A 26734-nucleotide genomic window follows, 5' to 3' on the forward strand; every position below is an offset into this window, starting at 1 on the left:
ATCACTGTGGAGAATGTTAAATCAGTAAAATCATAACCTTGCTACAAAAGTTAAACAATGACACCACACATGAGGTTAGATCCTAGGATCTCGGTTGGGGGGGGTATTTATTGTCACTGGACTATTAATCCAGAAACTTAATGCTCCGGGGCCCTATGTTCGTATCCCACCAAAGTAAAAACACGTCAGATTCATGAATGTTCATTAGAGAAGGACACCTGCCATCCTTACCTGGCCTGGCTCCAAATCCACAGTAATATGGTTGACTGTTAAATTCCCTAGCAAGCCACTCAGTTCAAGGGCAATTAAATTAGGGATGGGCCCATATAGCAACACCCACATCCCATGAATGGACAAAAAAAAATCCATGACTGACTCTGAAGAAATGTATCTCTGTAGGAGGTAACACTAGTTAAGTAACATTAGTAGCTAGTGCTAATTTGCATTGTTTGTACAAAAAAAACTTTTAACACTGACATTTTGTTATTGAGGATAGCACTAAACCTGATGGTGCTAGATTGTTGACATTGTGGAATGACAAGTGAAATCTGGATGAGTGTCCCGAATGAGAGATGTTTATTGCTGTTATTTGTGCAGTTGCTTACAATATGGCATTAGCATCAAACCTTGATCTATCCTGTGTATGTGATAACATGCATAAATGTTTTCAACAGTTTTAATTTGACCATATTAACCATGGCAGGATTTTGATTATTGTGCGCCTTCTGGCACTATGTTTGATCACCAGAATAGACAGGATGAGTTTGAATGTAAGTATAAACAAAACTGTAGCTCAATGAACTTATCTATTTAGTAACTATTTCAAGTGGACCACAAATGTCTCATTTTTGAATTCTCATCAATGTTGGGTTAGCAGTTCTCAGATTGACCAGAAGAAGGGTGACTATAAAAAGCTTCAGCAACCCTGGGTTCGAGAAGGGAAAGTTGTTCCTGATCTATATATCTGCAGACTTGTGTTGAAATGTTCATGTTTTTACACAATGGGGGAAGCTTGAATGTTCCAAGCCTTTTACAGCGCAGAAGGAGGCTATTCATCCCATTGAGTCTATGTTGGAGGTTATGCTCACAAGTCTGTCAACTGTTCACACGAATAATACTTTTGTTTTGTTATCCCAACAAGGCAATGATGCTTAAAAGCAAATTTCACGGGGAAAAATTGACAGGGTGGAAGAATGTCCATGTAAAGACACCATAGGAAGCTTTTGCTGAGACATTCTTTTTTATTGTGAGCAGTGATGGAGGGCATAGAGTTGGGTACAAAAATGTTTTGTCTCTGCTCTAAGCTTGCTTCAGCATTGGCATAACACCTATATTGTGTCTGATTGGGAATTTAATATGTAAAATGTGGAAGAGAAAATATGACTTTTTTTCAGGTGTTTTGAAGCCATATTAGTTCTCACATATGGGATTATTGCTTTTTGGTTCTAACTGCATCCAAATTTAAACAAATGTAATATTATTAAGATATCTTAAATTATTTTCTCCACTGAACCATTGCCATTTATTTCAATATGTGTGAGCTTGTTTACTTAAAGTGACTTCAGCTATGTTTACTGTCATTTGGTTGTACAGAACTTGAATATTGCTAAAAAAGACACACATCACAGTTTTTCGATATTTGCAGGCATTCCGAATGTAAAGGGAACAATAATTCATATTTTGGTGTTCTTGAGAATGTCCTGAAGAATGCAAGGTGAAAGTTTTTGACCTGTGTCTTTTTTCAGCAATGTCTTTGCTGTATTTGATAATCCTGATTGCAAGTGATCATGACAGATATGGATTGGATCTGCTTTTGCACATTTCCTCCAAGTGAAGCTCTGGTAACTTGATTACAAAATTGTGAAGTGGGGAAATCCTATTATGTAAAGCAGTTTTTACTGTAGTATTGTGTTAGCATAAGCAAGTTGTAGTAAAACAATGAACACGAATGGCTGTTTTTCAGACCGGAGGGAAATGTGCAGTGATGTACCCCCAGGTTTGATGTTGAGACGACAGCCCTTTTTTGATGTATTATTGACTTGAATTTGGGTGTGCATGACAAAATTTCAAAGTTTGCAGATAACACAAAACTCTGAAATGCTGCAAACAGTGAGCAGGATAGAATGGACAAACAGGTTGGTGAAATGGTCAGACACATGGCAGATGAAATGTAATGCAGACAAATGTGAAGTGATCCATTGTAGCATGAAGAACGAGGAGAGCCAGCGTAAACTAAATGGTATAATTTTAAAATGGAGCAGTGACACCAGGAGTCATATGTACATAAGCCTGTGACAAGACAAGCTGAGAAGGCTGTTTTAAAAAAAAATTGGAGCTTTGACAACTTTATAAAGAGAGGCATGGAATGCAAAAACAAGTAACTAAGACTAAACCTTTAAAACACTTGTTAGAGCTTACCTGGAATATGTCCATTTCTTGGCACAATATTTTAGGAAGCATGCCCAGACCTAAAGGAAGATATATCAGAGATTTAGTAGAATGCACAGGGGGGGAAGTGTACACTTATATGGAGAGAATAGAGAAACTGGGATGGTTCTTGTGAAAGGGCGATATGATCTGCAAACATTATCAGAAGGGTTGGTAGAAAGCATATCGAATACTAGCTTTCAAAAGAGAATTAAATAAATATCTGAAAAGGAAAGATTTACAAGGCTGAAGGGAAAGATCTTTGGAGTAGGGCAAATTGGACAGTCTATTACAATGACGGCAAAGATATGATAGACCAAGTAGCCTTCAGGGCTGTTTGATTCTGTGAAGTGATATTCAAGAAAATATAAAGTTAGGCTACTTTCTGAGATACTTAGGTTAAATGTAAACAGTCCAAACTGTGCATCAGTCCTGAAAGTAAGTGCACAGGTATGAAGGGAAATGGTATGTTGGCCTTCATAGCAAGAGGATTTGAGTATAGGTACAGGGATATTTCACTGCAATTGCATACGTGTTGGTGAGGCCATGGCTAGAGTATTATGTGCAGCTTTGCTGTCTTTATCTGAGGAAGGATGCCTTTGCTATAAAGGGAGCACAGTGAAGGTTTACCAGGCTGATTCCTGGGATGACAGGACTCAGAGGAGAGACTAATTTAGAGTTATAGTTAGTGGTGTTTAGAAGAGTGAGAAGGGATCTTATAGAACTTTTAAAATTCTAAAAGGGTTAGACAGGGTAGATTCAAAATGAATGTTCCTGATAGTGGGGGAGTCCAGAAGTAGGGGTACAGTTTGAGGATAAGTGGTAAACCTTTTAGAACTGAGGTGAGGAGAAATTTCTTCTCCCAAAAAATGATGACTGTGTGAAATTCATTACCACAGGAAGTAGTTGAGGCCAAAACATTGTGTGATGTCAGGAAGGAATTAGATGTAGCTCTTGGGGCTAAAGGGATCAAGAGATATGGGGAGAAGGGGGGGATCAGGGTATTCCATTTCCTGCCAAAATTTTATAAAGCCAAATGAGGATCTCTAGTACAACTTGTCTATTATATATCGTATGTCTGCTGAAGAAACTTTATTTAGCGATATGTCTTGGTTGGTGTGAAATTCTCATCTGGAGGTATTGACAGATTTGACAGTTTTCCTTCCAACTACTGCACTGTTTTAACCTTCTTGTTAGGTACTACTGATTCGCTACACAAGACTAGAGATTTCCTCTCCCTCCCCATTACCCTCATTGTGGTTATGGAACAGATTTGTAGCTGAAGCAATTAAGACAATGCTTGATTAACTAGAATTAATGTTGTGTAAATAATGGGGATGCTGGAAATCTGAAATAAAAACATAAAATACTTTATAATCTTTTTGTATCTTGCAGTGTCTATGGAGGGAGCAGCACAGTTAATGTTTCATGTCCATATGACTTAGTTCTGTTGAAGGGTCAAATAGGGTTCAAAACATTGTTACTGCCAAACTGCTGAGTTTACCCAGCATTTTCTGTTTATATTATGCTACATAAATATCTAGTTAAAGATGGGATTTGAACTCGGGCAATCAAATGATCCATTAGGAAGCCACCTCTTTCTTGGCTGTACGAGGAGAATTGTCTTTAAAAGAGCAGCTGTCTGTGAAAACGTGCAGTGTAGGTGATAAAAATTAATGAATATTTTTAGAATGCTGCATTATAGTTTTGGAGATCACTATGTAATTGTTTTCTTGACACATGTGGCCATAAGAGGGTAAAGAAGGAATAGATGTAATCATAGCACTGTACTAATTCTCAGCGTGACCCAAAGTTTAATTAGATTACTTTTGCAGTGCAGCTGTTACATGGGCAAATGTACCAGTCAGTTTAGGAACTAAATAATCTTCCTTTTCTGTCATTGTTTAGATCAGTGAGAAAATGGGTGACTTCCATCTGCATATAGACTGAGGAGAATGGGGGATTAAAGGCAATTAGTTTTAGTAAGGCAAGTTGTGAGGTCCTGTATCTTAGTGGACAAGCAAGCCTCTATTGGCCAGCCTGGATGGCTTTTGTAGAGTTCTCTTCGTCTTTTGAGATAACGAAGTGTGAGTTTCCAACTACTACTAGATTCAGCCATTTTAAGTCTTTATCAAGTTTTAAATTTTTAAAGAGAGCATAGGTGCAATGCTATAGAGCATATCTCTATATATTCTACAAAACAAAATACAGGATGTTTGTCATGGCTTGAACTGGATTGAGGTAAGAGTTATATGAACTTGTTAAGCCAGCAGAATGTATTGCATATAGAAAAGGTTAGGAATGATAGTCTAAATGACCCTTCTTGGGACAGTGAATCTAATGACTTGGCACCCAGATATCTGTTCAGACATGTCAAGAAGTCAACAAATTTGCCATTTTTCATTTGTTATTCGTATTTTGTTATAATCCTGATTTTGTTTTGAATTATTGCAAAAGGAATATATATTTTTTGAAATGCTGAGAACGCATTCCAATTTTTTTGAGGTTTATAAAAGATTAATTTCTACTTGTTGAAAGTTTATTCATGTGCATTTTGATTTTTATGATGCTTGGATGAATGATTAGTATGTTAATGATTATGTTAATATTTCTTGATGTGGTTGAGTTCTTGATTGGCAGTGTGAGTTTAATGGTTGAAGCATTTGTTTGCAGCTTCATTTGAGTCAACAGTTGTCATATTGACCCATATCTTAATGTCTGTGTGTGATTAGTTCATTGTTGCTAGATTAACTGAAAGATAAGTTTAAAGTTCGTTATGCCACAAAGTTGGCTTACATTAACACTGCAATGAAAATCCCCCAGTCGCCACACTCCAGTGTCTGTTTGGGTACACTGAGAGAGAATTTAACATGGTCAGTGCGCCTAACCAGCATGTTTTTTGGACTTTGGGAGGAAACCAGAGCACCCGGAGGAGACCCACACAAACATGGAGAATGTACAGACTCTGCACAGACAATGACCCAAGCTGGGAATCGAATCCGGGTCCCTGGTGCTGAGACAGCTGTGCTAACCTGCATGGCCTTCGAAAGATTGCACTCAGATTATATTTAAAATGATGAATTTTAAGATGGGCTGAAGTTTTTTACTACAAAACGTATATTTTGTTTTTAGTTAAATTTATTAAACAAATTATGGAGAATGAAACAGAGTTAACATTTGAAGCCAAGCGTTTCCTGTACAGCTACAACACTGGCATCTACCTGACCTAAACGCAGTGGCTGCAAGAGTAGGTCAGAGGCTAGGAATACTCTGGTGGGTATTTCACCTCCTGACTCCCCAAAGCCTATCGGCCATCTACAAGGCATTAGTCAGGAGTGTGATGGAATACTTCCCACTTGCCTACATGTGTGCAGCTCCATCAACACTCAAGATGCCTGACACTATCCAGGACAAAGCACCACATCTACAAATATCCACTCCCCCCACCACCGACGCTCAGCAGCAATGTATACTATCTACAAGATACACTGCAACAATTCACCAAATATCTTTAGAAGCACCTTCCAAACCCACGTCCACTTGCATCAAGAAGGATAAGGGCAGCAGTTATATGGGAACACCATCACATGCAAGTTCCCCTCCAAGCCACTCACCATCCTGACTTGGAAATACATCTCTGTTCCTTCACAGTCACTGGGTCAAAATCCTGGAATTCCCTCCCTAACAGCATTGTGGGTCAACCCACAACACATGGACTGCAGCAATTGAAGAACGCAACTCACCACCACCATCTCAAGGGCAACTGGGGATGGGCAATAAATGGGGGATAGCCAGCAATATCAAAGTGCCACAAGTGAATTTTAAAAAACTCTTCCAGCATGGAAGGGTGAGAGAATTAATGACAAAAGTGATAATGGTGCAAGACAGAGGGGCGGTAAAAGGACAAGAAAATGAACAAAAAATGTGTTGGCAAGCGGTGTAAATGGAGGAAAAAGTGCAACCACTATCGCCAGTTGCTGTTCAAAAAAATACAAGAAGAAAAACACAGGCAGAGGTTATGATTATAAAATTGTTGAATTTATACAACCCTGAAGGCTGTAAAGTGCTCAGTTACCTTATGTGAGCTTCAAAGAATGAAAAAAAATACAGCACAGGAACAAGCTCTTTGGCCCTCCAAGCCAGCACTGACCATGCTGCCCATTTGAACTGAAACACCCTACCCTTCTGGGGACCATATCCCTCTATTCCCATCCTATTCATGCATTTGCCAAGATGCCCCTTAAAAGTCGCTATGGTACCTGCTTGCACTACCTCCCTGACAGCGAGTTCCAGGCACCCACCACTCTACGTAAAACAAAAAGATTTGCCTCGTACATCTCCTTTAAACTTTGTCCCTTGCCTTAAACAAATTATGGAGAACGAAACAGAGTTAACATTTGAAGCCAAGCGTTTCCTGTACAGCTACAACACTGGCATCTACCCGACCTAAAAGCAGTGGCTGCAAGAGTAGGTCAGAGGCTAGGAATACTCTGGTGGGTAATTCACCTTAAACCTATGCCCCCTAGTAATTGACTCTTACACTCCTGAGAAAAAGCCTCTGACTGTCCACTGTGTCCATGCCCCTCATCATCTTGTAGACTTCTATCAAATGGCCCCTCAACCTCTGTCATTCCAGTGAGAACAAACCAAGTTTCTCCAACCTTACCTTGTAGCTAATGCCCTCCATACCAGGCAACATCCTGGTAAACCTTTTCTGTACCTCTCCAAAGCCTCCACATTCTTTCAGAAGTGTGGCGACCAGAATTGAACATTATGTTCCAAGGGTGGCCTAACTAAGGTTCTGTAAAGCTGCAACATGACTTGCCAAGTTTTAAATTCTGCGCCCCAGCCAATGGGGGTAAGCATGCCATATGCCTTTTTGACTATCTTCTCCACCTGTGTTGCCAATTCCAGTGACCTGTGTACCTCTACACCCAGATCTCTCTCTGCCTATCAATACTCTTAAGGGTTCTGCCATTTACTGTAAATTTCCCATCTGTAATAGACCTTCCAAAATGCATTACGTCACATCTGTCTGTTGGAACAGTGTAGAAGACTGAGGGTCAGAGTGGGAGTGCACAGAGAATTAAAATGGCAGGTGAAAGAAAATCCTTGCTCACAGCGGATCTGCTCCATGTTCTGTTCAGTGTTTGTAATAGTTATAAAATGTTTTATGTTTCCTTTGGTTCACTTGTGCTATTGCTGATTTATTTTTGCTACTTAGATTTATTTCAGCTATTGTGCTTTAGGTTTTTATTGTGCTTAGAGAGGACATGGTTTTATATCCAGAAGACTGAGACAGAAACTGATTTTCTTAGTTACTTCACAAGACATTTAAAATGTTTTATTAAGCATCAGAATGTGTTCTCACTGCCTCAAAATGTCTTTTTAAAATGTGAACGACATTCTGATTCACATTTCTGTAGAAAGGTAGGCAAGTGAGTACAATCGTAATCTAATCTTTATCTCTAGTTGTAAACTACCACAGATTGGCTTTAACGGATTACCTTGGTCATGTTCTGGTTTTGTAACTTTTTGCTCCAATATATTTTCTTAAATATTCAGATCTAGGACTTAGCTTTCATAATATCCAGCTAAAAACTGTTGCATAATAGATGAACTTGCAACACTATGTCTTCTCCATCACTGGCGAGTTCCACTCTGTAGTGTATCCTGCATCTCCAACTAAAGCCCTCTTGCTGTGGAAAACCCTTAGCTGTGCCTTTGACACCTCCTTATTACCCACCCTACCACCCGTACTTTGTACCCTCCAGAAAAGTCAACTTATCCAAAATCCTACTGTATGGGAATACTGTGCAAATCCCACTTTGAGCTTTGGGACGATACTATGCCTTTAAGAAATGCTCCTGTTTCTTGTGAGGTATGTTTAAAAGTCAGCTCTAGTTTACCTGGTGCTGATCTGTCTGCAAACCAAGCAACTCCTTGCTGGAAATACAGGAGAGTACTTGATCCTAGTTAATGGGATGTTTGTTTAATGTGAGCTAATGCTTTTTTTTTTGTTTTTTTTTCCCCCCTGGGGTTTCAGAATAAGTTTTAAGTAGGTTGATTGACAAGAGACAGAGTCTTGTGAATAGGTGGAGCTTACAGGGGAAAACAGTTAATCTCTGCTTGATTCTGAAAGAAACAGCTGTTTTTCTCTCTCTGGAGGCTGCTGTTTTGAGTGTCAGAAGACAGGTGGCTTTCTGTATCTCTCTCCAGAGGTGTGAAAGTTCTCTAGAACTGTTAACATGTACCAGCACCTAAGCCTGTGTTGTTTGCTAACTGATTTTCAAGAGGAGTTTAAGTCTATGAGGAATATTGCTTAAATTGGAACTAATAGGGATAGGTTAGCAGTCAAAAATTGTATCTGCTTTCAATTGATTTTGACTTGATTTATTATCCTACATATTGGTATATGGTGAAGAGTATTATTTCTTGCATGCTATACAGATAAAGCGTACTGTTCGTAGAGAAGGAAAAGAGAAAGTGCAGACTGTAGTGTTAAAGTCATAGCTAGAGTGTACAGAAAAGATCAACTTAATGCAAGGTATGTCCATTCAAAAATCTGATGGCATCAGGGAAGAAGCTGTTCTTGAATCGGTCGGTACATGACCTCAGACTTCTGTATGTTTTTCCTGATGGAGAAAGTTGGAAGTTTTGAGAGTATGTCTGGGGTGTGTGGGGCTTGATTGTGCTGGCTGCTTTTCCAAGGCAGTGGGAAGTGTAGATGGAATCAGTGGATGGGAGACTTGTTTATGTGATGGACTGGGCTATGTTTAAAATAGTTTTAGTGTCACAAATAGGCTTACATTAATACTGCAGTGAAGTTACTGTGAAAATCCCCTAGTCACCACATTCCGGCGCCTGTTTGGGGACACTGAGGGAGAATTTAGCATGTCAATGCACCTAACCAGCATGTCTTTTGGACTGTGGGAGGAAACCCACGCAGACACAAGGGGAATGTGAAGACTCTGCACAGAGGGTGACCCAAGCTGGGAATCACACCCAGGTCTCTGGCGCTGTGAGGCAGTAGTGCTCAGCACTGTGCCACCATGCCGCTGCTTTGCAACCCTTTGTAGTTTCTTGCACTCTTGGTAAATATTAGGCTAATTCATTTGTTGTATTCAAACTATTGTTAAAACAAAGCTTGTTTTGATAAATGCTTCTTTGTGTGTCAGTGGGATCACACCTGGAGTGAAACACCTTATTCTCACACTAACGCCAAAATAATAGTTGGGGTCTAGTCTAACTTAAGTATATATCTTGGGGTTTCCGAGCTGGTCCCTGACAGCTTCATTCTGTCTTTATCAACATACTTCAACACCTCAGAGCTAAAAGTCTTACCTTTCAACCTGGAGGAATGCAGTCCAGGTTGCCAGCTGACATGGGCACTTGGTTCCAAATCAGAACAATTGTGGCCACTGTTTACTGAAAACATGAGATTTTGGCATCTATGGAATAGAATTTTGAGATTTTGAAAGGGAAAATCACCACTAGTGAAGGATCTCTAAAAAGCAGTAGTTAAAAGCTCTGCCACCACTGTATGGGGTGAACTAAGGAAGAGATGCATAGAAGATTAGAGGAACGTAAGAGTTTGGGAAAGGTGATAGAGCTGGAAGTTATTATATGGCTAGGGTGAGGAAAGGTCCAGGAGGAATCTATAGTTAACTTTACACAATGCCTTGGGAATCTCAAGCAAATGTAGAATATCAATGGTGGGTGATCAGGACCTAATGTGGATTAGACATGCGCCACAGTTTATGTAGGGCGTAAGATCCAAAGGCAGCAAAATGAGTATCGAAAAGTCAAGTCTGAGGTTGATGAAGGCATATTGAAGGGTGTCAGCAGTGGTAGAGTTGGAAGTAGGTGGGCTGGACAATGCATAGGATGTGAGGTTTAAAGCACATTGGTTTAGCTGTGGAGGAAAACTGAAGTGGTTGTGAGAGACTAAGAGTTTCTGGTAGAACTGAAGACAATGCCTTTGGTCCCCTCAATTTTGAGTTGGTGAAGGTTGTTGCACTTCAGACGTTTGCGTGCTGTAGAATTAAAATAATGTTTCTTCTCTGGTGCTTCTTGATCTCTATATCCCAGGGAGTATTTTTGATCAGAGCACATGAGCTGCTTCCAGGTTTCCAGCTGCTCTGAAATGGGCTGACAGTTGATGCAAGTGCTCTGGAAAAACTCTTGGTAAGTGCCTGATCTGGTATAGGTCTCCCCTATGGCAACACAACAGAGACTGTGTCTCAGTACTCAGGAGATTTGGGGGAGAAAAAGTAAATCTTGCAAGTATTTTACTTGTCTTTCAAACTTCTCAAAGCAATTAAATGTTTTGATTAGTAATAACTAGTATCAAGCAAATACGGCAGCCATCTTATGTAAAGGAAAACTCCACAAATAGTAAATGATAAATCTGTTTTTTATAGTGTCGGTTGAGAGAGGACTGTAGAGCAGGATATAGCGAGAATTCTTCACTTTTCTTTTGAATCATGTCAGGGGATTTTTGTCCATCATGACAAACATGAAACCGCACTCAAAAGTCAGCATCTTTGCCATTGCAGTTCATTGTCAGTACTATATGGCAATGTTGTTGTTCAATTTCTGAAGTGGGATTGGACTCGATCAAGATGCCAGGTACTGCAAATTGGTCCAAGTTGATAATCTGAAGTCACAATGTTCCTAGCTCATTCGTACTATAATATCCTACAAAACATAGAAGCTCTTGAATTCAGGTTGATTTAGTAGCCCGTATCATCAAAGTCCACTTAAAGTATCCAGTGCAGTTGTTTAAGCCTGTAATATTGCACAGCGTCTGCTAAATTTAGATATTGTGTTTTTCCATCTTCGTAGAAAACTTTTTATTTTATTGACCAAAACGCTTTTGAATCAAGATAGCCACCATGTTTTTTAGTCTTGAGTTTATGCTTGAATTTGGTATTGTTAAAATGGCTGAGGGTTGGGATTGTTCTCATTATTTTGAAAAGGAAGTTTTTGTTGGCTTGTAAATGTGCAGATTGTTTATTGTTTGAAGAAATTGTGGTTTATTCCATATCTCGGACCTATAGGTTCAGTTTTGATCTATTGTGCTAATGTTCCTAGCCAAGCAATGGTTGCCATGCCTTTTCTATAATGTGTTTGAGATTTCAGATGTGTTGCTCTGCCTTTCCATTTTAGGTGTGTGCATTCTGGAAAGTTTCTTTTAAGCATCTATTTCAAAAATATATTCTATAGTACTTGTCAAAGCATGATTTTTGCCGCGTGGACCAGAAAAGCAGACAACATCTGGATATTTGAGTGCTTTCCAGGTTAACCTTCTGTGATGCCAGACTAGTTAAATCACCCATCCCTCCACAACTACCCTTCAGATTGGATGGAGGGTGCCATTGCTGGTTGAACCAAGGACTGATCCTAGGATTTAACAGTAAACTTAATGCATCAAGTTGGAAGACTGTGACTTGGATTTCTCTGTAGATTTGTCTGACTGCATTTGTGTATGGATAAAAATGATAATGGCTGGAAAATTTCACTTGTGTGTCAATTAGGTAATCTGTTGGTCTATTGGTTCCTGATTTTTTTTTTTAAGTGCCTCGTAACAGACTAGAAACAAGATCTGGGACCTTATCTACTTAGTTGCACACTACATTTAACAAATGAACCAGTGAGGGAGTATGTTTTTGGAGAATTATTGCAAAAGTTTAAGTGGAGATTAAATTGATTGCTTCTTGATTGAATCCCATTTTGAAGTGTTTGCAAAAAACCTTTTTGATTGAATGTTAAACTCCTGATTTCCCTGTTGAAGACTACAATCAATGGGCAATCACAGAAGTGAAAGTTTTACGGCCAAAATTTTTTTCTTTTTTTGTACAGTAGATGGCATGAAGGGAGACAGTTGGAGGGAACTCTGAAGTAGGCAGAATGTTGACCCTAGTGATTGTTGAGAACACTGAAGAATTTGGAAGACTTGGCAAATCACGGTATACTGGTATCCTAATGCATGCGCTGACTGGTTTGATTCAGCCACTGGTGGTTAACTTTGCATTTGAACTTTTGCATATGAAAGCCCACATGATGACACTGACTAAAGGGAATTCAATAGGCAGAAATTATAGGTGGGATTCTCTGGCCACTGTGACATTTTTCACGTCAGGAATTGGCGCACGCTCGGCCGGTGACAGAATCTTCTGGTCCCACCGCTGTCGATGGGATTTCCTATTGTCTCCACCCCATGCTGCTAAGAAATTCCTGGTGGGGGTGCAGAAAAGGCAGGATGAAGACTGCTGGTGTGAAAAGCCGGAAAGTTCCAGTCTGTGTGTTCTGCTGAGATTTCGTGCAGAAAATATGGATTGTATTGAATTTTAAGGTGCAGCTGTGGCATCACTTATGTTCTTAGCATTGATTGATTTAATTATTGTCACATATATTTAGTGAAAAGTATTGTTTCTTGCAAGCTATATAGACAAAACATACTGTCCATAGAGTACATAGGGGAGAAGGAAAGGATAGGGCGCAGAAAATAATGTTGCAGTTACCAAAAGTGTTGAAGATAAAAATCAGCTTACGATGCCCCTCTTTAGGGGCAGGTGTGACCAGTACAGTAAAGACGGGTGGCACTTGAATCCCAGGGGGACTAATATTTTGGTGGGAAGACTGGCTAAGGCTACTGGGGGGACTTTAAACTAGAAAGGATGGGGGGAGGGAATTGTGATGGGGAGACTGGGACCGAGGAGGTTAGCTCCCAGGTAGGGAAGGACTGCAGGCAGTATGAGAGGGAGGTTAGACAGGGGGTGGAGAAGGGAAATGCCCAGACTGAGGGGCTGAAGTGTATCTAATGCCAGGAGTGTAGTAAATAAGGTAGATGAGCTTAGGGTGTGGATTGCTGCTTGGGAATGTGATGTGGTGGCCATTATGGAGACTTGGATGTCTCGGGGACAGGACTGGGTACTTCAGGTGCCAGGATTCAGATGCTTCAGGAAGGGAGGCAAAAGAGGTGGTGGAGTGGCACTGTTGATCAGGGACAGTGTCATGGCTGCAGAGAAGGAGGATGCCGTGGAGGGACTATCTACAGAGTCTCTGTGGGTGGAAGTTAGGAACAGCAAAGGGTCGAAAACTTTGCTGGGTGTATTCTATAGGCCGCCCAATAGTGACAGGGAAGTTGAGGTGCAGATAGGGAAACAGATTCTAGAGAGATGTAGTAATAACAGAGTTGTCGTGATGGGAGACTTCAATTTCCAAACATCGATTGGAATTTCCCAAGGGTAAGGGGTTTGGATGGGGAGGAGTTTGTTAGGTATGGTCAGGAAGGTTTCCTGACACAGTACGTGGATAAGCCTACGAGAGGAGAGGCTGTACTTGACCTGGTACTGGCGAATGAACCAGGACAGGTGACGGATCTCTCGGTAGGAGAGCATCTTGGGAATGGTGATCATAATTCTATCTCCTTCACAATTGCATTGGAACGAGATAGGATCAGGCAGGCTAGGAAGGTGTTTGTCTGGAGTAAGGGGAAATACGAAGACGTCAGGAAGTTAATTGGACAAATAAACTGGAAGGAGGCATTCTTGGGGAAAAGTACCGAAGGAAGGTGGCAGATATTCTGGAGTTTGTCTGGAGCTCTGCACGACAACGTTCCAATGAGACAAGGAGGTTTTGGTAGGTCGCGGGAACCGTGGTGCACGAAGGCTGTGGTGAACCTAGTCAGGAGGAAAAGGAAGGTGTACAAAAGGTTCAGGGAGGTAGGAGATGTTAAGGATCTTGAGTAATAAGGATTGTAGAAAGGAGCTTAAAAGGGAAATTAGGAGAGCCAGAAGGGGTCATGAGAAGGCCTTGGCGGGTAAGATTAAGGAGAATCCCAAGGCCTTCTATAAATATGTGAAAAGTAAAAGGATGAGAAAGGATAGGACCTATAAAAGGTGAAGGGGGAAAGGTCTGTGTGGAACCAGAAGAAATGGCAGAAGTGCTTAATGAGTACTTTGCCTCAGTATTCACGGTGGAAACTGATCTGGGAGATTTTGCTACAGGTTTGCAGCAAATGGAAAAGATTGAGTATGTGGATATTAAGGAAGAGGATGTGTTAGAACTTTTGAATTCTATCAAGATAGATAAGTCGCCGGGACCAGATGGGATGTACCCCAGGTTACTGTGGGAGGTGAGGGAGGTGATTGCAGAGCCCCTGGTGATGATCTTTGCGTCGTCAGTGGAGATGGCAGAGGTTCCGGAAGATTGCGGATGGGGTTCCTATTTTCAAGAAAGGGAACAGAGATAGCCCGGGAAATTACCGACCGGTGAGTCTGACCTCAGTGGTTGGTAAGCTGATGGAGAGGCTTCTGAGGGACAAGATTTATGAGCATTTGGAGAGGTTTGGCATGATCAGAAATAGTCAGCATGGTTTTGTCAAGGGCAGGTCGTGCCTTACGAGCCTAGTTGAGTTCTTCGAAAATGTGACTGAACACATTGACGAAGGAAGAGCAGTGGACGTGGTGTACATGGACTTCAGCAAGGCGTTTGATAAGGTCCCCCATGCAAGACTTCTTGAGAAGGTGAGAGGGCATGGGATCCAAGGGGCTTTGGCCTTGTGGATCCAGAACTGGCTTGCCTGCAGAAGGCAGAGAGTGGTTGTGGATGGGTCTTTTTCTGCATGGAGGTCAGTCGAGTGGTTGTGGATGGGTCTTTTTCTGCATGGAGGTCAGTCACCAGTGGAGTGCCCCAGGGATCTGTTCTAGGACCCTTGCTGTTTGTCATTTTCATAAATGACCTAGATGAGGAAGTGGAGGGATGGGTTAGTAAGTTTGCCGATGACACGAAGGTCGGTGGTGTTGTGGCTGGTCTGGAAGGATGTCAGAAGTTGCAGCAGGACATAAATAGGATGCAGGACTGGGCGGAGAAGTGGCAGATGGACTTCAACGCGGATAAATGTGTAGTGGTCCATTTTGGCAGGACCAATGGGATGAGCGAGTACACTATCAAGGGCAGGAGTCTTAGCAGTGTTGCAGTGCAGAAGGATCTTGGGGTCCGGGTCCACAGGACTCTTAAATTGGCCTCGCAGGTGGAGGATGTGGTCAAGAAGGCGTATGGTGTACTGGCCTTCATTAATCGAGGGATTGAGTTTAGGAATCGGGAGGTAATGCTGCAACTTTATAAGACCCTTGTCAGGCCTCACTTGGAGTACTGTGCGCAGTTCTGGTCGCCTCACTATAAGAAGGACGTAGAAGCTATTGAAAGGGTACAGAGGAGATTTACAAGGATGTTGCCTGGATTGGGAGGCATGCCTTATGAAGACAGGTTGAGGGAGCTGGGACTCTTTTCCCTGGAGAGACGAAGGTTGAGAGGCGACCTGATAGAGGTTTATAAAATGTTGAGAGGAATAGATAGGGTGGATTCTCAGAGGCTATTTCCCCGGGTTGAAATGGTCGCTACGCGAGGACACAGATTTAAGGTGCGGGGAGGCAAGTACAGAAGTGATGTTAGGGGTAAGTTTTTCACTCAGAGGGTGGTGAGTGAATGGAATCGGCTGCCATCAGTGGTGGTGGAGGCGAACTCGCTGGGGTCTTTTAAAAGACTTCTGGATGAGTATATGGGATTTAATGGGATTGGGGGTTATAGATAGGTCTATGGATTGGTAGGTATTGATGTGATCGGCGCAACTCGTGGGCCGAAGGGCCTGTTTGTGCTGTAGTGTTCTATGTTCTATGTGATAAGACCATTCAAAAGTCTGATAGCAGCAGGGAAGAAGCTGTTCTTTATTCGGTTGGTGCGTGACCTCAGACCTTTATCTTTTTCCCAATGGAGGAAAGTGAAAGAGAGTATGTCCGGGGACCATAGGATCCTTGATTATACTGGCTGCTTTCCCGAGGCAGTGGGAATGTGGTTGGAGTCAGTGGATGGGAGGCTAGTTTGCGTGATGGACTGGGCAACTTTTCGTAGTTCCTTGTGGTCTTGGTCAGAGCAGGAGCCATACCAAAATGTGATGCATCCGGATAGGATGCTTTCTATGGTACATCTGCAAACGTTGGTGAGAGTCATAATGGACGTGCCAAATCTCCTTAGCCTCCTGAGCAAGTAGAGGTGTTGGTGGGCTCTCTCTTAACTATAGTATGGCCTGGAGGGACCAGGGCAGACTGTTGGTGACTTGGACACCTAGAGACTTGAAGCTCTAGACCATCTCCACTTCATCACTTTTGATGTAGACATGGGCATGTCTTCCATTATGTTTCCTGAAGTCGACGACTATCTTTCTTTTTACCGACATTGAGAGAGATTATTGTCATCGCACCATTTCGCTAGATTCTCTTTCCCCTTCCTGTACTCCATCTTGTCATTGTTTGAGGCATGACTCAGTATAGTGGTGTCATTAACAAACTTGAAAATGGATAAAAACAAATTACTGCGGATGCTGAAATCTGAAACCAAAAGGGAAAATACTGGAAAATCTCAGCAGCTCTGGCAGATTGCCAGACCTACTAAGATTTTCCAGCATTTTCTCTTCTGGAATTTGAAAATGGAGGAGGAGTGGAATTCGGCCACGCAGTCATAAGTGTATAAGGAGTATAATAAAGGGCTGAGGACACAGCCTTGTGGGGCACCGGTGTTGAGGATGATTGTGGAGGAGATGTCATTACCTATTCTTACTGATTGCAGTCTGTGGGTTAAGAAGTTGAGAAGTCTAAGATCCAGTCGCAGAGGGAGGTTTGGAGATGAGTTTTGTTGGAATAGTGGTGCTGAAGGCTGAGCTGTAGTCAATAAAAAGAAATTTGACATAAATGTCTTTGTTGTCCAGGTGTTCCAGGATTGAGTGTAGGACCAGGGAAATGGTGTTGGCTGTGGAACTGTTGGAACAATAGGTAAACTGTTGTGGATCCAGGCAGTCAGGCACACTGAAGTTGATGTGTGCCATGACTAACCTTTCAAAACACTTCATGATGATTGATGTCAGAGCCACTGGACAATAGATATGAAAGCACACTGTCTGGCTTTTCTTTGGTACAAGGATGATGGTCATCATCTTGAAGCAGATAGGGACCTTAGATCAGAACAAAGAGAGGTTAAAGATGTCTGTGAATGCTCCTGCCAGCCTGTCCGCACAAGATCTGAGTACGTGTCTGGATATCCCACCCGGGCCAGTCACTTTATGTGAGTTGCATAGAGGTGAATGTTTAGCTAAAATACTCTCAGCTTTTCTGGTGCTTACTCAGTTACAATATTGTAGAGAACTCAATTCCTTGTTGCAGTTCTCTCCTTGGCGTAGAGTTGAACCATCCTCTGCTTGGATTTGGATTGTACTAGTCCATTGGCAAAAGAGCTGAATGTTTGAGGTTATCATTCCTAGTATATTTGTTGTTTTGAGTTGATTTATTGCTTAATAATTTATGCCCCTTGGTGGATTGGTATGCCTTATCACTTCATAAGAATGTGGATCAGAGGGCACATTTTGGTTGTTCTGTGTAAGAAGCTATATTATTTTGCAGAAGATTAGATGTAACCAGAAGTCTGCTCTTTAGATTTTACAAAAAGATACTTACAATCTTTTACTTCATTACCACCATCTCTTTGGCTGAAATTGGAAGTCTGCTCTTTAAATATGCAGGAAGTGCTCCGACTATAGGAATAAGACCCCATAATGGTAAATTTGTGACAGTGAAACTTAGAAACAAAATGAGTAACTTTTAACATCCAGCATGTTGTAGTAAATGAGAATTGAAAGGGATTTGAACTCCATGTTAATTTTTCATTAATTGCCATGAGAATAAACTTGGTGTAGATTTTAATAACAAAACATAGTAATAAAAGCACAAAATATATTTAAAGGGGTGTGTGTGTGTGTGTGTGTGTCAGTTAGAGCGGATGCTGGAGATAGGACCCTAAGCATTGTGGCTAGGACCATGCGATTGCCTGTCATAAAGCGTACCTTGGATTGCAGCGGGAGACTACAGTAGTTGGGGAAACGCTCCCATCCTAATCAGCAGTGGCGGAAGGTGTTGTCATTTGCCATTTATTCTCACTGGTGCCAAGATAAGCTAAGTCTCCTATATCAAGTTTGTTCCATCTTTGAGGCAGAACCTTGACCTTGTTTCTAAAACTGCTTGCAACATTCGCCTCTTTAAAATCAAGCACTTTTTTCCCTGTCCCAGTTAGTTCCTTAAACTTGTGTGCCTATTCAGTGACTGTGGAAGGTTGCCATCTTCTGTCGAGCTACGTTGAAACCTGAAGTTAACTTTGAAATGACCAAACTTTGGCTGCAGTAATTTCTTATACTTTATATCTCGGATATAAATCTAATGAAACCTTTAGAAAGTCCCTTGTTTTTGTTTCAAATAATTCTTGTCTTGTTTTTTTCTACACTGAGTACTAAAAATAAGATTCCATGAATGAATAGTTTATCTTTTTTTATCCTGTCTGATTGTGCTGCATCTGTTAATTCCACTTTGTAAAGTGCATTTTAACAAAATTGATGATTCTCTATTCTGAATAAAGCTGGCAGCTAACATTGATTAGAGACAAAATTCAGCAAAGGGCTAACACTTCCTTTCAATTTAATCAAATTAGAACTTTTTAAAAAAAAAGCCATATTTCTTTTGACAATATATAAGGAGGTTGATTAAATCTGTACTTTCCTTTCTCAACCCATTGGTATTTTTATTAATGCCATATATAAAATTATAGTATTTTGAGGACTGAAAGGAATGCTGATGTAGCTGATAGGGGAACAAGAAGCCTTCCCCAAATGGAAAAAGCAGTTTTATTTTTCAATGATAGTTATTTCCAAAATTGATTTTTTTTTTCCTCAGTGGGTATTGCATCTAAAATAGAAGTAATATTTTGTTGTCAACAGGTCAAGTCATTATCAATTAAATGTCCACAGACGGAAAATGAATGTAAATTTCTTTTAAAAACAGCTATAATACAAATCTGTTATGTAGAATTGCTTTTTAATAAGGCTGACTGAAAGGGATCCTGTCTCTTTAAAAGGTAAAATGGGTGTGTTGTAATCGCTCTTATCAAATGGCCTCAATGTCTTTCAAGCTCCCAACAATCGTGCAGAGGGGACTGCAGGCACTGCTGCTCAAATGGCCGGACTACTGGACAGTGGAATCTCATGGGAGCGGAACTGTATCGGCAATGTTCTGGAGGAAGCAATGAACTGTTTTGCGGAGATGCAGCGGCAGACAGAGGAGAGATTCCGGATGTGGATGGAAAAGCTGACCCGCTTGGACACTGATGAGGACACAAAACAACAACCGAATCAACAGGAACTCAAACTGCCAACAAGGGGCACACCAGTGCCGGCTCCTAATCAACCCAGCACATTTATGCATCTGTCCAGTAATCATTCAAATCCACAACTGTCATATAACCCTTATGTGAACATCGATCCAAGCGCTGATGGTCTGTCAGCATATCAAATGGCTTTCAACAACAATCCATCGACTGGGTTTCAGGAGAATGGAAACTCTGGTCAGGATCTCAATCACTCAAATCTTTAAACAGTTAGAAATTGAAATCTTGCAATTAAGCTCCCAGACAAACTAAAGTTTTTGAAGGGAGATCTTTTAACTACTTAGATTTCTAAACATCATACATGGGCAGCAAGCAGTTTTTGTACACAATGCCGGAACTTCAGTGGCCAGGTTGTTAATCTTAGAATGACTGCTTGAAATACAAAATTTTAAAGCCACAAGTCACCATGATAACTATAACAACCTACCTCTGATTTTACATTTGGTCACATTGCAAGGTACAAAGACTTTGCTCAGTGTAACTGCTCAATTAATCAACATTATAATTTTTAATTGTCCAAGTTACTAACAGTTGAACAGAAACTTCTTTTACAATTTCAAGTTACTTATTAGGTTAATAAAATTATATTTCGGATTGGTGCCCCCCCATAAGGTTCTGATCTTGCACATATGAAACTATCCTAACTTGCATGCAGTGACCAATGAAAACCCAGTAATCACCATCATACTCTACCAAGATAATGAGATGGAGAATGCTTGCCAAAAATTGCAGTTGCTGATGCCTCATCTTTGCATTTTACAAAATGACTCCCTTTCTTCTTTATCTTCTTCACCCAGTACATTTCTTACCTGACTCCTCCTCCTTTCCATTTAAACTTGCACATTTTTTCTGTTTCTCTCCCTCCTCTGCCCTTGCACTCCAAAAAAAACTCACTAGTTTTTGATACTATAGAAACCTGCTTTATGCCTGACACTAGGTAAGAACTGAAAGTAGAGATATAAGTTTGAAGCATGTTTAAAATAAAATTCCAGTTTTTTCCTTCCTTTACTATTTTCAGTATAGATAATGGATAGACAAAGCCTCTGAAGTCTCTGCCTCTTAACTCCAGTGATATTATGTATTTCTTTATTTTCATCTAAATTGCATTTCCACTAAAGCCACTGCACATTATTGCAATTCCTTGTTTGGCACAGGGCACTGACTGACTGCAGTCTCACAGTAACCAACAAGAATTGAAAATTGATCAATTCAGAATCTGAAATTAACCTTTTTGGGTTATACCAACAGAGTGATTATTTTCAAGGCATTAAGCCAGTGGTAAATGTTACACTATAGTACTGCTATATTGTGTTTTGTCTAATGACATGACATTAATTTGTGTATAGTTGTTGAAACCTAGCATTCGACATGTTTCTCTCAGGTTTAGAATACATTGACCCAATCAATGTTCATAATATGTTGCTGCATCTTAAACAATCAAAGTGTCCTGTTGTGTTGAACTGGCACTTTACTTGGACAATTATATAATTTTCCTGCTAATGTTGTTCTAACCTATATTGAATATGGGACATCATAGATTATCCCCCCCTCAGCCAACTGATCAGAATAAATCAAGTTTTTGAATTGACTCACTAGTCTGCAAGTGCAAGCCATATTTAGTTAAACCCCCACCTCCACTGTCTTGAACAAATTGGTTAGATGGTTTCTCAATGTTGGGGTCCATGTCCTTTCCTGGACTTGGATATCGGTAAACAGTCAGGAAATTTATGAAATCGTTTCAACACAATTGAAATGCAGTTTAAAAAAAAAAACAAGATTTATGGACACTGGAAATTTGAAGTAAAATCTGAAAATCCTGGTAGTCATGTAGCATCAATGCAGTGAGGAGCAGTTAACATTTCAGGTCAGTAACCTCTCATTACACTTTCAGAAATATATTTTAAATTGATCAAATATTTGCATTAATTTTCAGTTTTAGATAATCTAAAATCAGAAATACAAATGATCCTGGTAGACCAAGTTATTCACTTCAAATGTGAATAAATAAATCTGGATGTCGTTAAAGGGGGGATTAAATAATTATAAAGCTTTTGCTTACTGAAACCCATTGCAGATTCAGCTATGGATTTCCAACTTCTTGGCTTGTGACATGAGGTTCTAAAAGATAATTGGGAGAAACAGATTATAAATTTGAGTTTTCTTATGTAATATACTTTACTGACATCTCAAAATCAATGATTGCTTGACAGAAATATACATGTTATATAGAACATCCAGAAGTTCTTACTTTGCCCAGAGATCAAATTCCATATAATGGCCCTGAATACCTCAATGAATGAGTTAATTGTTTAAGATGATATTGGCAAAGAATATCTTAACTTTTGATCCATGGTCTTTCCTGAGATAAGTTCTACTAAAGTGACAGTTGGAAGCTTTGCCTGGAGGATTTTCTAGATGAATGGGCTAAAAAAGACGAAATGGCCTTTACCATTTGTATTTATCTTGTGATCTTAGCTCAGGCAATAACAGGTTTTGCAATTAATATCACACCCTAAGCTATAGAAGGTGGAATGATCAGTTAGGGCTCTTGCTCCTGAAATACTGTCTGTTGACTCGTGGAATGCATATTTGAAATGTCCAGTATGGGTAGATTCAGCTCAGCTGTGATGTTTTCTGACATTGCCAAGTTCACTTTTAAGTATCGTGTATAAAGAATATTCAATTGAGTGAAGTTGAAAAGGGCTGCCTGAGGACATCTATTCTAGTATGAGTTGTAGTTTCAGGAGCAGAGGGAAGGAATTTGCAAAGAAATACAAATTGGTTGTAGGGATGAGGGATAAAATTTTTCAATGTTAAAAATATTTTAGACCACCACACTCCTAGTGAAATGGCCATATTAATATAGTAGGTTCTCAGTATTAGACTATACTAGTGTCAGGGGCATTACAAAATGTTTGTATGTGAGTTTTACCCTTCTGTCAATGAGCCTTTCATGAATGTGTGCCATTTTTTAAATAATTGCAATTTAGATAAATGAAGTTTAGGTTTAGTTACATTTAGCATATCAGTGAAAGCATGGAACTTCCAAAAATGAGTTTTTTCTTTAAAGTAACACAAGGCATGTCCAAATTCAAATCTTCAAATACACTTACTAAAATAACTTGAAGTTCAGTATTTCTGTAGTTTATACAAAATGACCGCATAGCCAACTGCTTTAGTTTATCCATTGCATGTGCTGATAAACCAAAGTTCAAACTAGGGGAAAAAAAATCCTCCCATTGGGCCATTCTTAGATTTAAATTAAAATAAAAATACAGCTGAAATGGGCAATACATAATAATTAATATACATTAATGTAGAAGCATCAGTGCAGATGGATTTCAGGGATGCAATATAGCCTTGACTACTGTTAGCTTTTTCCACCATGTTGAGAAAAGATGAAGGAAAGGAAGCTGCCTGATATTGTGATGAAAAATTAATATTGCTTGCCTTTCCATCAGATGCAAGACATGTCCTATGAGTGAGTTCAGGTGGGTTATTTGGAAGAATTTGTAAATCTGCAAATTCAGGAAGGAAGAGGTAGTTTTCTGAAAACTTAAGTTGTACTCCTAATTTTGTGAATTTAATTTTGTGAGGTTGCTCAGCCTTCTAAATTTCCCTGCCTGTGTTCCATGATACTGGATATCAGCTATTCCTAAAATTCACAGGAACAGCTTTGTGACATGGAGCTATTTTGTGGTCCTTTGGTTTTTGCTGTTCAATCAGTGAGAGTGTTTGCTGGTGACTTCTCAAACTGCTGTTTAACTTAAATGCTTTGTATGCCATCCCGTGTTTCTCCAACATTTATGTGACTGCCACCAGTAGTCTTTTCCATCGCCAGAAATTCTCCTGTAGTTTTGACTTCATACAGTATTACGGATAGTTAAACTTAAGGTCTTGTATTAAAGTTGAACAGTTTAAAAGAAACCACTCCAACTGCCTTTCTCCCCCACGCAAAATGTGGAGGTATCCACATGACTAAGTATTTCAATATGTTGTTGCTTTAGATATTTTTACAGAATTGGAACTTTTTTATGGAATTAAAGGATATTCATCAAAACATCCATGTCAAATTATTTCACAGGCAATTTTTCTGATGTTCATCCTCTGGAACAAATTGAATGTGTACATTTTAGGGGAGAAACCTGTTACGACATTTCATATATGTATATGTAATAAAATGTCAACAATTCAGTTACAGTGATGGAGGAAGGACAGGTACTTCTTAACTATTGATCTATATCCCTGATTTGACGGCTGTTAAAACTGATCTTAAACTTATCTGTCAGTGGTGTGCCTGAATTGAATTATAACTAAATTTGGTTCCATGGCCTTTTCGTGGTCGGGGCCCTTGTTCTCCTAGGCCCCCAGAGTGGCCATGCCTCTGATAGTGGCTAGCTGGCTACTTAATGTGCCAAAAGCGGTGTGCTAATCCTCCAATTGTTCTTTATAGTTTGGACGTCACTGTTTTCTGCAATTGTTTTCTTTTGCTCCTTGTTGCTAGCTATCAAAGTAGACAGATCAATGCAAAAAGATAGCTGCTGGATTTGGTTTTTTGTGGGGTTGGGATGAATGGAAGAGAAAAGCAAATCTCCAATGATTTCTGCTATGTTTAATTTTAAAAATTGTAACAATATCCTTAATTGGCATGGTTGGTTATTTACAACCCAGTCCCTGTTAGTTTGAGTTGAAGCACTTCCTAATGCTTAACATAAGATGCAAAATTTTTTTTAGCTGTTACACTCCCGAGTGGGGAGAGAGAGTTTTTGATATCTTCTCCCTTTCTCTACTTGCCACAATACAATTGGAAAGTCACAATACAGCACCTGCTTATTCGTTCTGTATGATTTTGTTATGGTGTGATATGCTGTAACATTATGCTCCCTGAAAAGTGCCACCTCATATGAAAGTTTGTGTTATAAGGAAAGTCGTAGATTGAGATGTATTCTCCTCTGTCCCCTTCTCCAAGAATTGTTTTAAGTTTTGTGCTTCCTCTTATTTGGTCTTGTGGATTTACCAGCATGTTAGCGATTAAATCAGTCTCTGAAATCTGTGGCTCATTATAATGATGAATGTAAAGTAACTCCAAAGATGATATTCTTGAGCAGATTTTGAAAAAAAACTCATAGATCAGTGGAGGTGGGGTTTCATCTCTTTACTCTGTTCCTGAAGCTGCTACCTGCACTGGAACGCAACATCTGTAGACACTAGTTGTGGACAATAATTACAGTGCAGTTTGCTTTGAAAACAATTAACTCTGTACGAGAGGTGGACACAAATACCAGATCCTGTGATTTACATTTTAAGAGAGTGATTTAAACTCGTGCATTTTTTTGTTTGCATTTTAACAGTCTTCATTGTAAACTTCCAAAGCTTTCAATTCCGTATGTAACAAAAAAATTTGAGAGGTTTTTTTGCTTGTCTTTTAAGCAGAGAGTTTTGGTATCTCATGAAACTCCTTACAAATAGGAGCAGAAGTTCAGTAAGGTCGTGGCTACATTTCTACATCATAACTTGTTGAGACACTTCTCAGGAGGAAGGGTTGTTTCTGAATTAGAAATAAAATTGAGAACATCATTAGTTTAGCTAATCATTATTGTGAAATAAATCTTACTGTTACATAAATATGTGGTCGAAGATGCAAAACTGTCTTTTTACAGATTTGATCCACACTCAGACACGATGTATCAACCAGTTGTTTTGCCTTAAAGTTGAGTGTCATTGTTATTACAGCTTTCAATATTTAAAGAAGTCACTAACTTCAGACACAAGAGAAAAAAGACCTCAGTAGTGTCAAAACGTCAAATCTTGTGCAAGTTGTAGTCCAAGTGTTAGGCTATTTAACCTGTTCTTAACCTCAAAGGGTTTCTGAATAATCAGCAGTGACACCCTGACCAATGTTCCTCTGTACTAAGGAGTTTAAAGGCAAGTTTTACCGCAGCTCAACTACTCACTTTAGCTTAACTACTCACTTGTTAAACTTGCTGAATCTTTAATAGGGTTCAAGAAGGAGTGAATCTTAAAACTAGCAGTATTGCCTTCCATATGTGTGAATTATTAACTATCAAATGGCATTATGCAACACCGGGTAGAGGAATAGGATACTGTTTTCAGAAACGTGCAAATAAGCATCTATAAAGAAGCACAGTTTTTTGTGGAAATGTTTTTTAATGTAGTCTGAGAATTTAAGTATAGCTACTTAAATTTGTTTTTTTTTTAGTTTCTGCATGCGCCACCTAGACTCATTTAACCTTCCTACTTGCTTCTCATACTTGATATTTTTCAGGCGAATATCTAATTTCTTCACAGTAAAATTAATACACCTGTCAGCAACTGGTTCTGGCAGAGAACTGCACATTTTCATCACTCTCCTGTATTCATTTTAAGAACATAAGAACATAAGAACATAAGAAATAGGAGCAGGAGTAGGCCATCTAGCCCTTCGAGCCTGCCCCGCCATTCAATAAGATCATGGCTGATCTGTCGTGGCTCAGTTCCACTTTCCCGCCCTCTCCCCATAACCCTTAATCCCTTCTCTTATCAAAAACCCATCAACCCGCTTCTTAAAAATATTTAGCGAGGCAGCCTCCACCACTTCAACGGGCAGAGAATTCCAGAGATTCACCACCCTTTGAGTGAAGAAGTTCCTCCTCAACTCCGTTCTAAACCGCCTCCCCTTTATCTTGAGGCTGTGCCCCCTAGTCCTACTGTCTTTTTTGAGCGGGAAGAGTCTCTCCACCTCTATCCTATCCATCCCATTCATCATCTTATACGTCTCAATGAGACCTCCCCTCATTCTTCTAAACTCTAACGAGTACAAGCCTAGTTTATCCAGCCTCTCCTCATAGCTCAATCCCCTCAACTCTGGTATCAGCCTAGTAAACCTCCTCTGCACTCCCTCCAGGGCCAAAATATCCTTGCGCAGGTGCGGCGCCCAAAACTGCACACAGTACTCCAGCTGCGGCCTCACCAATGCCCTATACAGCTGCAGCAAGACCTCCCTACTTTTATATTCAATCCCCCTCGCTATGAAGGCCAG

The 26734-nt window shown here is 40.1% G+C and overlaps 1 protein-coding gene across 4 annotated transcripts in view; it reads left to right on the forward strand.

Moving 5' to 3' along the window:
* The window catches only part of ark2n (arkadia (rnf111) N-terminal like PKA signaling regulator 2n), a 108748-nt gene that overhangs the window by 40179 nt on the left and 41835 nt on the right, over window positions 1–26734 (forward strand). Inside the window, exon 3 of one of the 4 annotated variants that reach the window (XM_080203817.1) lies at window positions 19441–21600. The exons of the other annotated variants lie outside the window; for them this stretch is intronic. Coding sequence (XP_080059943.1) covers window positions 19441–19901 — 461 coding nt within the window. The 3' untranslated portion in view covers window positions 19902–21600. Of the gene's footprint in view, window positions 1–19440; window positions 21601–26734 lie in introns of those variants that run through there. 4 annotated transcript variants of the gene reach the window in all.

The sequence above is a fragment of the Carcharhinus amblyrhynchos genome, chromosome 1, assembly GCF_965287045.1.
Source record: "Carcharhinus amblyrhynchos chromosome 1, sCarAmb.v2.hapA, whole genome shotgun sequence".
NCBI classification, from domain to species: Eukaryota; Metazoa; Chordata; class Chondrichthyes; order Carcharhiniformes; family Carcharhinidae; genus Carcharhinus; species Carcharhinus amblyrhynchos.